The sequence below is a fragment of the Poromitra crassiceps genome, assembly GCF_964638095.1.
Source record: "Poromitra crassiceps genome assembly, chromosome: 2".
NCBI classification, from domain to species: Eukaryota; Metazoa; Chordata; class Actinopteri; order Beryciformes; family Melamphaidae; genus Poromitra; species Poromitra crassiceps.
The window spans coordinates 44,106,843-44,119,028 of NC_139624.1; the positions used below are offsets into that span (position 1 = coordinate 44,106,843).

General features: G+C 43.4%; 1 protein-coding gene across 3 annotated transcripts in view; it reads right to left on the bottom strand.

Moving 5' to 3' along the window:
- The window catches only part of upf2 (UPF2 regulator of nonsense mediated mRNA decay), a gene marked incomplete at its 3' end in the record, with an annotated part of 97,066 nt that overhangs the window by 18,915 nt on the left and 65,965 nt on the right, over positions 1-12,186 (bottom strand). For all 3 annotated transcript variants that reach the window (XM_083654510.1, XM_083654509.1, XM_083654511.1), the window contains exons 16-18: positions 7,489-7,640; positions 1,109-1,213; positions 790-888 (exon numbers count right to left, since the gene is read on the bottom strand). In XM_083654510.1, coding sequence (XP_083510636.1) covers positions 790-888; positions 1,109-1,213; positions 7,489-7,640 — 356 coding nt within the window. The remainder of the gene's footprint in view (positions 1-789; positions 889-1,108; positions 1,214-7,488; positions 7,641-12,186) is intronic.

The following is a 12,186-nucleotide window of genomic DNA, read 5'->3' on the forward strand; positions in this document are numbered from 1 at the left end:
CTGCCAAAACCCCTTTACCTCATATTTTGTTGAAACGTCCAAACTTGTCTATTTCTTTGCTGTGGTAAGGGACGCTAACGTTAGCGTCGGTGGATGTCAATAAACTCACTGATGAATTGGGCTGCTTGCAACAGCAGCTGCGCTCTTGTGCTTTTCTGCTTCACAACAGCATTTTACAGCACAGATCACATTTAGCGTGTCGTCTGTCTTTCGCGAGCCATAATTAAGTACGACTTTGCTAACTGCTAAGTGCTAACATTACCTCAGCTGCAGCCACAGGCAGATGTAGGTTAGTGGGCGTGCCTGTAACTCACTGAATTCACTTCTCACACACAACAGAAACACACCGACGGTTAACGTTACGTGCCAATTTACACTATACTATTTTTATGCTCTGAACTCGGTGTAAATTAATGTCATGAAAATATTTATTAAACAAATTTCCATGACTTTTCCAAAACCTTGTCGGATTTTATTTTTTCCAAAACTTTTCCATGACCTGGAAATTGAATTTAAATTTCCATGATTTTCCAGGCTTTTCCATGACCGTACGAACCCTGAACAGTAATGACAGTAATAGGAAAACCACAGCAAAGAGAATATTGTGAGTGTAGGCAGCAGTACCATAGACTGCAATTGTAGTGCTAAGCTATGCAAGTAGCAGTGAGGGGTATACCGCAGTTTCTAATGGACGCAGTCAAGATAAAGGCATCTACATTCTACGTTTTCTATCGGCAATATGGCAAATAGGCGAATCTCTAAAAATGTTGGCATATCCCTTCAACATACCTGCAGGTTCTCTAGCATCATCTTATCAAGAGCCTGGATGAAGTCCTCGTCCTCGGCACAGGCCACGTGCTTTAGGCCACCGCCACGGATGGTCACCTCCTATGGAAAGGCAGAGGATGAGCGCCAAGCAAAACAAACACACTCTCGGAAAAATCCAAAACCATCTTGAAACACTACACATCCATTTTGGAACAAAACTACGACCTGAAGTTCATTATTTAACATCTCTCGAGAATCCATCCAGTGTGTAAAGATTACATCCCTCTTTCAAAAGTATATCATCTCATTTGGAGCAAAACTATTCACGTCAACATCTTACATTGTTCTCCTCATCGGTTTCATTTTCTTTATTGGAGTCGGTCAGGTAGTCGGTGTTCTCCTCCTCTTCCTCCTCCCTCTCCTCTTCCTCGTTCTCGGATCCTTCCTGGAACAAAGCGAGCCGCATCTTGTTTACTGACCAGCCAAACATTATTGATTCTGGGTTTGATAGAGTAGAATGTGTTACATCAAGTATGGTTAGACCAATATATCAATTTCATTGGGCCAATCTTGTACTTTGAGTTAAAAAATCGGATGTCAGCCAGTCAATGTTGTCCATCTCCAGTATGAGGGAGACAGTGTTGTAGTAGACTCAAGTCAGAGTCCTGGACTCATTTTCACACTGATGACTCGGACTTGGACTTCAGCGCATTCATGCATTCGGACTCGGAAGTTGGAGACCAGGACTCTGACTTGTTAATTGATGAAGACTGTGTTTTTGTTTATGTTTGTTTTTTAGTAATAGGCAATAATAATGTGGCATAAGATATTGATAGCTATATTAATACCGTGACATTATTAAATTCCATGCAAGGGCAGGCACGTGGTGTTCCACCTACATGTGGATTCACGCTCATCATGTTCAGTAACTCTGGACTTGGATTTGGGCTCAGGTAATGGGTAATGGAGAATCAACTCTCATTTGGTGACTCAGACTTGGACTGTGCTGACATAGTGGCTTGACTACAACACTGGAGGGAGATTCATAGCCTGGGTAAACCCATCCCCCACGTGACCTGCTCTCAGACCTGTTCTCAGTCACTATTGACTGGGAACTGAGAGAGCAGGTCACGTGGGGGCTGGGTTTACCTAGGCTAGGAGATTCATTCCTGACCACAGCTAATGCATGATGATATGTTTGTCTAACATGAATACTAATATGACATTCTGACATCAGATTGCACACAATTATGCACTAATGTAGGGGCGGCTTTCAAATGTATTATAATTATTTTAATTATTATTATTTTACATTTGACCAGGTAAAAAACCTGGCCAAGAGGGCAACATAAAAACATACAGCACATCGTTTGCCTGGTTATTTAAAAACATTACAAAAGTGTAGGCTATTACTGGTAGTACTGACTGAATAGATATGGGGAAAAAACAATGTTTTTTTATGTTAAAAATAAATATACCAAGTATATATATCAATCAATCAATCAAGTTTATTGAGCAGACTCAGGGTCCATAAAAAGTACATACAACATTAAAAAAAAAAAACACAGGGACATAAAAGACAAAAAACAAAAAACTCATTTTGCACAAGGCACTGATACCAATGTGTCCAAAGCTGGGAACCATATCTGACAGTGCTAAACTTGGGGTTAGTCAGCATATATATATATATATATATATATATATATATATATATATATATATATATATATATACATATATTAGGGGTGTCACGATACCCTCAGTTCACGATACGATACACGATATCGGATATATATATATATATACATATATTAGGGGTGTCACGATACCCTCAGTTCACGATACGATACACGATATTGAGTTCACGATTTATTTATTTTTTTACAAAACTTGAATAATGAAAATATATGACTGGAAAAATAGTCTTTTATTTGAAATACACAAAATGCAAAACAAATGCTGTTGTTGGAAATTGTTATTATAATAACTAAAAAACAACATGGAAGATAAGGCTTATCTTGCAATATAATGTGTTACACTGTCACAAACTAACTGTTTGTTGCATGGTAATGGTAAAAGAAAAATAAACTATACATTCTATATCGTAATAACTTATGCAGGCAACAAGCTGTGTTTGTGTACTCTCTGACTGCACTGCATGTTAAGCATTGTGCAGCGTTAATTGACGATTGAAACGTATCAAGTTAACGTTACTCTTTCTTTAATCAATCCAACACATGCCAGAGAAATTGTTTCACAACGGGAGTACAGAGCTGCATCGCCTAATGACAGATATGCGCACATTAGACGCATTCAGAGCGAGATTCATGTGTAGGCTATGCATTGATTAACTGCTTACCCGACATGTTGTGCCCGTGGAAACAATAGCACGACAACTAGTTCATTTCAGACTAGGTCTTTACAGATTAGGGGAGATATCTTGCCTGCCTGCCACTTGGACCGGCCGGCTCTCCCTGTCAGAGTGTCAGGGAGAGCCTCTGCCTCTGTCAGTGCAGGCAGAGGCAGACACACACAGCCAGTGCGCCCTGCTGTCATCCACTGAAACACACAGTCCGCACGGGGAAACCGCATAGGGAAACGTGAATAAGTGTTGCGAAATCTTCGCCAGCCAGGGGATTGCATTCTATAAATAGCACTTTTAATCTTGTCGGTTATTTAATGAGCGTCGGTGTAGTCCCCATTTCAAGCAAAGCAATGAAAAAGAGAGAGAGAGAATGCAGATCAGTGCCGGCCTGTCAGTGCAGCATGTTGTTCAGCAGTGGGTTGCACCAGCTATGCGTAAGTTGAAACGTAACCTAGTTTGAGCGTAAAGTCTCACTAAGTCCGAGTTTACGCACTACTAAAAATTAGAGATGCTGCGATCGAGATTTTTCAATTCCGATCCGATTTCGATATTTTAGCTCAAAACCGATCCGATTCCGATCAAATTTCGATACCCGATTCGATACCGATTTCGATCCGATACCGATACAGCACATATTTAAGTCTCTCTATGCTGTCTGATAGCTAGCAGGCAACAAACATTTTTAGGGTTAGGTATGTAGGTGTGTGCTTTGGTAATATAGTATGTAAACGATTTAGTTCATCTACCGGTAATTCATTTGATGTAAAACTAAAACATAACAATCAAATACACACTTCTTTTGTAATGGGTGAACACTGGACACAAATAATTATTATTTCCTCACACATACACCCCCACTCTGTCTCACACAGGACACATACACACACAGCCCTGTCCCTGTCTCTCACACACACACACACAGCCCTGTCCCTGTTTGTGCATACATTTCCACTGCCAGATTGGAGGAGTCTTTTGTCATTTTCTAATGTTACTTCTCTTCAGTGCAATACGTTTTGACCTGCTGTACAGCGCCGTTCGCTCAGTCAACTAACGTGTCGTTAACGTGAGTTAGAGGAGAAAGATATAGCTGCTGTTAGCTAGCTAATTAGCCATGTTAGCTGCCTCAGTGGGTAACGTTAGCCTATAGAGAGTATTTATCTGACGTTTATGTTAGCTACTCCTCAAACCTGTGGGTGGAAATGGTTTATGCGATGCGATGTATGTTGAAGCAAGACAACGTTTTAATGTACCGGTACCTTGAATTGGACAAATTACGACGGGTCGTGCTCACGCAGATCTAAGCCCTGGCCATCCTAGGCTCAACGCGAGACTCATCAGTCATTCGGTTGAGTCTCGCAAAGTTACACACAAAGTTTGTGCATACATTTCCACTGCCAGATTGGAGGAGTCTTTCGTCATTATCTAATGTTACTTCTCTTCAGTGCAATACGTTTTGATAACGACCTGCTGTACAGCGCCGTTCGCTCAGTCAACTAACGTGTCGTTAACGTGAGTTAGAGGAGAAATATAGCTGGTGTTAGCTAGCTAATTAGCCATGTTAGCTGCCTCAGTGGGTAACGTTAGCCTATAGAGTATTTATCTGACGTTTATGTTAGCTACTCCTCAAACCTGCGGGTGGAAATGGTTTATGCGATGCGATGTATGTTGAAGCAAGACAACGTTTTGGCCCTGGCCATCCTAGGCTCAACGCGGCCTCTGTGTGCTGCTGCTGCTGCTGCTGCTGCTGCATGCTGGATAGAAATCCTGGAGCGGAGTCATGGAATGGAGTGCTTATATCGGAGCCTTGGATCGGTCATTTTCGCTGGAATCCGATCCGATCCGATCCATGTTTTTTGGCTGATATCGCGCCGATATCCGATCACATGATCGGATCGCAGCATCTCTACTAAAAATATTTGGGTTGCACCAAGTGAAATAGTTACAACGTAGGCATAAGTTAGAACTTAAATTTTACACCTACGTCTTACTAGGTGTAAAGTCCTCCGTAGAGTAGGTAATTGGCACAGCTGGCAATTGGCACCATGGCGCAGCATTGTTTTTGCATCGGTAACGTGTTGTCGGCAAAGTTGTCATTCATCCTATATTTAAGGTGGGCTGAATTATTCAGATGGCATCAACTCGCGGCTTGAAGGAAGAAGGAAACATTCCACCTTAACTAGCTACAGCGCGGGGGAAACCTCAGTTTAATAAAAGCTATACTGAAACAGCTATACTGGCTTTTTCAGCATCAAAATATGTTTTTTTCCCCCAGTACCTCACTATAACAAGTAAAGATGAAAAAGGCAGCCAAACATCCTTTCATTTTTCGGACCAGCTGCTAAAAAGGTACGTTTACAATCATGGAAACAATGTTAAAAGCGTGTTTCTTTTCAACACGGTTGAATCAAAAGTTAGCGTTAATCACCCCATTGCAATTTGCATCACCAGAATTCGCCACAAAATTCTAAAAATGCCGGCCGCCGTGCCAAATGCCTTGTGCAACTTGAGACTCGTTGAGAGATTGTTTAGCCGTTTGTGTTGATAACTGACTCTGCTCTGCTGTGCCCATATACGTCTTTTAGTTTCAGAGCTGCAAATGTCATGGGCTACTTCTGCAATGTTTATAGAGGACACAATAAGTTAAGTCATGTGTGTCAGTGACAGTGGTTTGCAGCACTTGAGGAATCCGTGAGTTTGCTCGTTTAATTCATTGATATAAGCGATTACCCAAACGATTAATGAATTAATAGGCTACGTGAATGTGTGCGTGTGCGCGTGCGGGGGGAGGGGTGTTGGGACCTGTGCGTGTGCGGGTGTTCCCCATATAGGTGCGTTCCCCCACTTATCCAGATAGCACTACACCTCTGGCGGTGGTCAACATGTCCCGACTGTTTACATTCCACTTAATTAAACAACGGGAAAAAATAAACATCGTTTCCACCGTGCTTTTCACTGATTGGTCACAGATACTGTACACGTCATTTTCTGCGACACTATTTTGGCTAGTGTGAGGTTTAAGGAGTACTAGTTAAGATGTACCTTACGTCTCCGTGGTGCAACTAAACAAAGACACAACTTTAGTGTCAATCTAACTAGTGTGAACGTAGCAGTTAGTGTGGACTTTACACCCTAACTTAAGAGGTTCTTTTTCTCGCGATATCGTCACGTTTTGATATCGCGAAATTTCGTGGGACGAAATATCGTGACATCCCCAATATATATATATTAGGGCTGTCAGCGTTAACGCGTTAATCGCGCGTTAACTATCGTTCCTATTAACGCCACAATTTCTTTTAACGCGCGATTAACGCATGCACGTTCTGTGATGTTTGAGCCTTGGTCCGCGCCGTAGTTTTGGAAATCAGGAAGCAGTAACGTTGATAGCAAGCAGAAAGAAAGCTCCGTGAGCAGAAAAGGAGGAATAAAATGGGTATATTGGCAAGTTCAGCTTCAAATTGAGAAAGCATTTTGGGTGAGAGAGAGAGGGAGCGCGTCAGCTCTCCCCGTCTGTCTCGTCTCACCGTGGCAGAGAGAGTGAGAGACAGACGGAGAACGGAAACGTGAGAGAGAGAGGTACCGAGAGAGAAAGAGAGAGGGGGGAGAGAGCATGCACGCAGCTTCTCCTGTCTGTGGCTGGAGAGATGTAGAGGATAGCACCAATTAACTTCACACAGTGCAGCCTGAGAGATGTGTATTCCCAGTAACTAGTAGCAATAATAACAATATTACCAATGGCCAAATACTTACCCCATACGAATGATAGCTACCCATATTAATACAACAGTGCATCTTTGCACAAAGCTCTCAGGTTTAAAGTAGCCTACCTCGGTTTAAGGTAGATTTAGAACAGATTAAAAAAATGCGATTAATTTGCGATTAATCGTGAGTTAACTATGGAAATCATGCGATTAATCGCGATTAAATATTTTAATCGATTGACAGCCCTAATATATATATATATATATATGTGTGTGTGTGTGTGTGTGTGTGTATGTGTATATATATATATATATATATGGTTGTTTTGGCTTGCCTTGCCATGAACGCTATAAAAAAAGGGGGGGGGGGGGAGGGGGGGAGAGTATGTATTCGAATATATTTAAAGGAATATGTTTTGTTTAGAGGGAATATTCAAATATGATTTTGGACCAAATTTGACAGCCCTAGTCTCACCCTGTCCTCAGGAGCTGCTATGCCACATAAACGACTTTCATTAGCCTGTGTTTGGAGAGTTTGACTGTCCCATGATGGACCAAGCAGAAAATCAAAAAAACATTTTCATGTCATGCATGAAAATGTATATCAACAGTGTGGTATCAACATATCAATCTAGTGGCAGAGGGGTTTTCACTCACTTCCTCCTCCTGTTCGTTAATCTCGCTCTCGTTGCCCGACTGCTCCTCCGTCTCGGCCCCACCCTCTTCATCGTCATCGCCGTCATCGTCTTCCTCGTCAAGAGCCTCGCCCTCGGCGCTGGAACAACGGCCGTCCTTCTCCATGGCCAGGCCTTCATGAACACACGCATTGAGAGACACGTTAAGAACACACATCCATGGCCAGGCCTTCATGAACACACGCATTGAGACACGTTAAAAACACACATCCATGGCCAGGCCTTCATGAACACACGCATTGAGAGACACGTTAAGAACACACATCCATGGCCAGGCCTTCATGAACACACGCATTGAGACATGTTAAAAACACACATCCATGGCCAGGCCTTCATGAACACACGCATTGAGACACGTTAAGAACACACATCCATGGCCAGGCCTTCATGAACACACGCATTGAGAGACACGTTAAGAACACACATCCATGGCCAGGCCTTCATGAACACACGCATTGAGACACGTTAAGAACACACATCCATGGCCAGGCCTTCATGAACACACGCATTGAGACACGTTAAGAACACACATCCATGGCCAGGCCTTCATGAACACACGCATTGAGACACGTTAAGAACACACATCCATGGCCAGGCCTTCATGAACACACGCATTGATACACGTTAAAAACACACATCCATGGCCAGGCCTTCATGAACACACGCATTGAGAGACACGTTAAGAACACACATCCATGGCCAGGCCTTCATGAACACACGCATTGAGACACGTTAAGAACACACATCCATGGCCAGGCCTTCATGAACACACGCATTGAGACACGTTAAGAACACACATCCATGGCCAGGCCTTCATGAACACACGCATTGAGACACGTTAAAAACACACAACATGAGATCAGAGGGCATGTGGGAAGAAGTCGGTGCTCTTTGAGGGAACAAGGAAAAGAACGCAACTCGCACAATCAGTCAAGTTTTCCCTATGTTGACCATGATGCTAGTATACATGAATAATGGCCATCTTCTCAACAGGCTTTAAATGCAGTAATCAGATTACACACAGAGATGTTATGACAGATTATATCATAAACTACTCCAAGTATGTCCAACCCGGGTGAACGGCTTTACGCCAACAAAAGCATTATCATGAAAGAAGGCATGAGGAAATAATTGCTTTAATAAAAGGTGAGCTTCGGTGTTGCACACCAATGAGCACCAGACCAATCAGAGAGCAAAATGAGTTGAGAGTGGTGACAGAGCAGGGAGATGATGTGAGGAAGTGGAAGATCAGGTCTGTGTAAACTGGGGCCTGTGGAATGCCTTATCCTGGTTAACAATGTGGCCACTGTTTAGCTTGAGGGCCTTCATCTCCCTCATCAATCACTCTCTCCCTTTCATTCACACACACACACACACACACACACACACACACACACACACACACACACACACACACACACATCATCGCTGTTGGACGGAAAGCTTATCTCCAAAAAAGGCATTTTTCCACAAGGAAGAAAAAACATTAAAATGTTAATATAGTGTAATAGTAATGATAAGTGTAATAGTAATAATAACATTACAACCACTAATATAACATATTTTGCTGGTCCAAAGTAGCTGAAACTTTTGGGTACCACCCACTAAATCCATTTATGGGGAAAATGTATGGGGGGGGAAAAGACTGAATTTTGAGATACAAGGTTTCCGTCCGACAGCGAGGATATGCACTCACGGACACACGTGCGGAGGGTGGAGCTGTGGTTGGCTGAAGGCATTCTCTCCACATGACACATCAACACCTTGAAACTGTAAAACAATGCTGTCAAGCTGAATGCCAAGAGCCTGCCTGGGGAGCTCCTTACACCTGCTACAGGAATGCTTCCCTCTCTCACTGTTATTTATACAGGGGGAGTCTCACTGAGAGCAATGCTCTCTTTTTCAGGAGTGCCCTGTTCACATTCACACACATTTATACCTGGAAGTTGACCAGTACAACCACAGTCTGATCTGCTGGCCACTGATCAGCTCCACTGGAGCAGTTGGCGTTAAGGGCCTTGCTCAAGGGCACCTCAGTGGCGGTAATGAGGGAGGGGCAAGCACTGCCGTTTCACTTTCCCCACCAAGATTTATCCTGCCGGTCCCCGGGGATTGAACCGACGACCTTCTGGTCACAAGCTCACTTCTCTAACCTTTAGGCCACCACTGCTCTCTCCCAGAGTCTGCAGCAGCCACCTGACTCCAGCTCGCTCATCTGCTTTGTTCCATTCATTCACATCTGTCTGTCTTCTGCCCTGTGTTGACAATTTACATCTGTCTGTCTTCTGCCCTGCGTTGACAATTTACATCTGTCTGTCTTCTGCCCTGCGTTGACAATTTACATCTGTCTGTCTTCTGCCCTGCGTTGACAATTTACATCTGTCTGTCTTCTGCCCTGTGTTGACAATTTACATGTCTGCCTTCTGCCCTGTGTTGACAATTTACATGTCTGTCTTCTGCCCTGTGTTGACAATTTACATCTGTCTGTCTTCTGCCCTGTGTTGACAATTTACATCTGTCTGTCTTCTGCCCTGCGTTGACAATTTACATCTGTCTGCATTCTGCCCTGTGTTGACAATTTACATCTGTCTGTCTTCTGCCCTGCGTTGACAATTTACATGTCTGCCTTCTGCCCTGTGCTGACAATTTACATCTGTCTGTCTTCTGCCCTGCGTTGACAATTTACATGTCTGTCTTCTGCCCTGTGTTGACAATTTACATCTGTCTGCATTCTGCCCTGTGTTGACAATTTACATCTGTCTGTCTTCTGCCCTGCGTTGACAATTTACATGTCTACCTTCTGCCCTGTGCTGACAATTTACATCTGTCTGTCTTCTGCCCTGCGTTGACAATTTACATGTCTGCCTTCTGCCCTGTGCTGACAATTTACATCTGTCTTCTGCCCTGCGTTGACAATTTAAATGTCTGTCTTCTGCCCTGTGTTGACAATTTACATGTCTGCCTTCTGCCCTGTGTTGACAATTTACATATGTCTGCCTTCTGCCCTGTGTTGACAATTTACATACAGTATGTCTGCCTTCTGCCCTGTGCTGACAATTTACATCTGTCTGTCTTCTGCCCTGCTTTGACAATTTACATGTCTGTCTTCTGCCCTGTGCTGACAATTTACATCTGTCTGTCTTCTGCCCTGCGTTGACAATTTACATGTGTCTGTCTTCTGCCCTGCGTTGACAATTTACATCTGTCTGTCTTCTGCCCTGCGTTGACAATTTACATGTCTGTCTTCTGCCCTGCGTTGACAATTTACATGTCTGTCTTCTGCCCTGTGCTGACAATTTACATCTGTCTGTCTTCTGCCCTGCGTTGACAATTTACATCTGTCTGTCTTCTGCCCTGCGTTGACAATTTACATCTGTCTGTCTTCTGCCCTGCGTTGACAATTTACATGTCTGTCTTCTGCCCTGTGCTGACAATTTACATCTGTCTGTCTTCTGCCCTGTGTTGACAATTTACATGTCTGTCTTCTGCCCTGTGCTGACAATTTACATCTGTCTGTCTTCTGCCCTGCGTTGACAATTTACATGTCTGCCTTCTGCCCTGTGCTGACAATTTACATCTGTCTTCTGCCCTGCGTTGACAATTTAAATGTCTGTCTTCTGCCCTGTGTTGACAATTTACATGTCTGCCTTCTGCCCTGTGTTGACAATTTACATATGTCTGCCTTCTGCCCTGTGTTGACAATTTACATACAGTATGTCTGCCTTCTGCCCTGTGCTGACAATTTACATCTGTCTGTCTTCTGCCCTGCTTTGACAATTTACATGTCTGTCTTCTGCCCTGTGCTGACAATTTACATCTGTCTGTCTTCTGCCCTGCGTTGACAATTTACATGTGTCTGTCTTCTGCCCTGCGTTGACAATTTACATCTGTCTGTCTTCTGCCCTGCGTTGACAATTTACATGTCTGTCTTCTGCCCTGCGTTGACAATTTACATGTCTGTCTTCTGCCCTGTGCTGACAATTTACATCTGTCTGTCTTCTGCCCTGCGTTGACAATTTACATCTGTCTGTCTTCTGCCCTGCGTTGACAATTTACATCTGTCTGTCTTCTGCCCTGCGTTGACAATTTACATGTCTGTCTTCTGCCCTGTGCTGACAATTTACATCTGTCTGTCTTCTGCCCTGCGTTGACAATTTACATGTCTGTCTTCTGCCCTGTGCTGACAATTTACATCTGTCTGCCTTCTGCCCTGCGTTGACAATTTACATGTCTGTCTTCTGCCCTGTGCTGACAATTTACATCTGTCTGTCTTCTGCCCTGTGTTGACAATTTACATGTCTGCCTTCTGCCCTGTGTTGACAATTTACATATGTCTGCCTTCTGCCCTGTGTTGACAATTTACATATGTCTGCCTTCTGCCCTGTGCTGACAATTTACATCTGTCTGTCTTCTGCCCTGCGTTGACAATTTACATGTCTGCCTTCTGCCCTGTGTTGACAATTTACATCTGTCTGTCTTCTGCCCTGCGTTGACAATTTACATGTCTGTCTTCTGCCCTGTGTTGACAATTTACATGTCTGCCTTCTGCCCTGTGTTGACAATTTACATATGTCTGCCTTCTGCCCTGTGTTGACAATTTACATATGTCAGCCTTCTGCCCTGTGCTGACAATTTACATCTGTCTGTCTTCTGCCCTGCG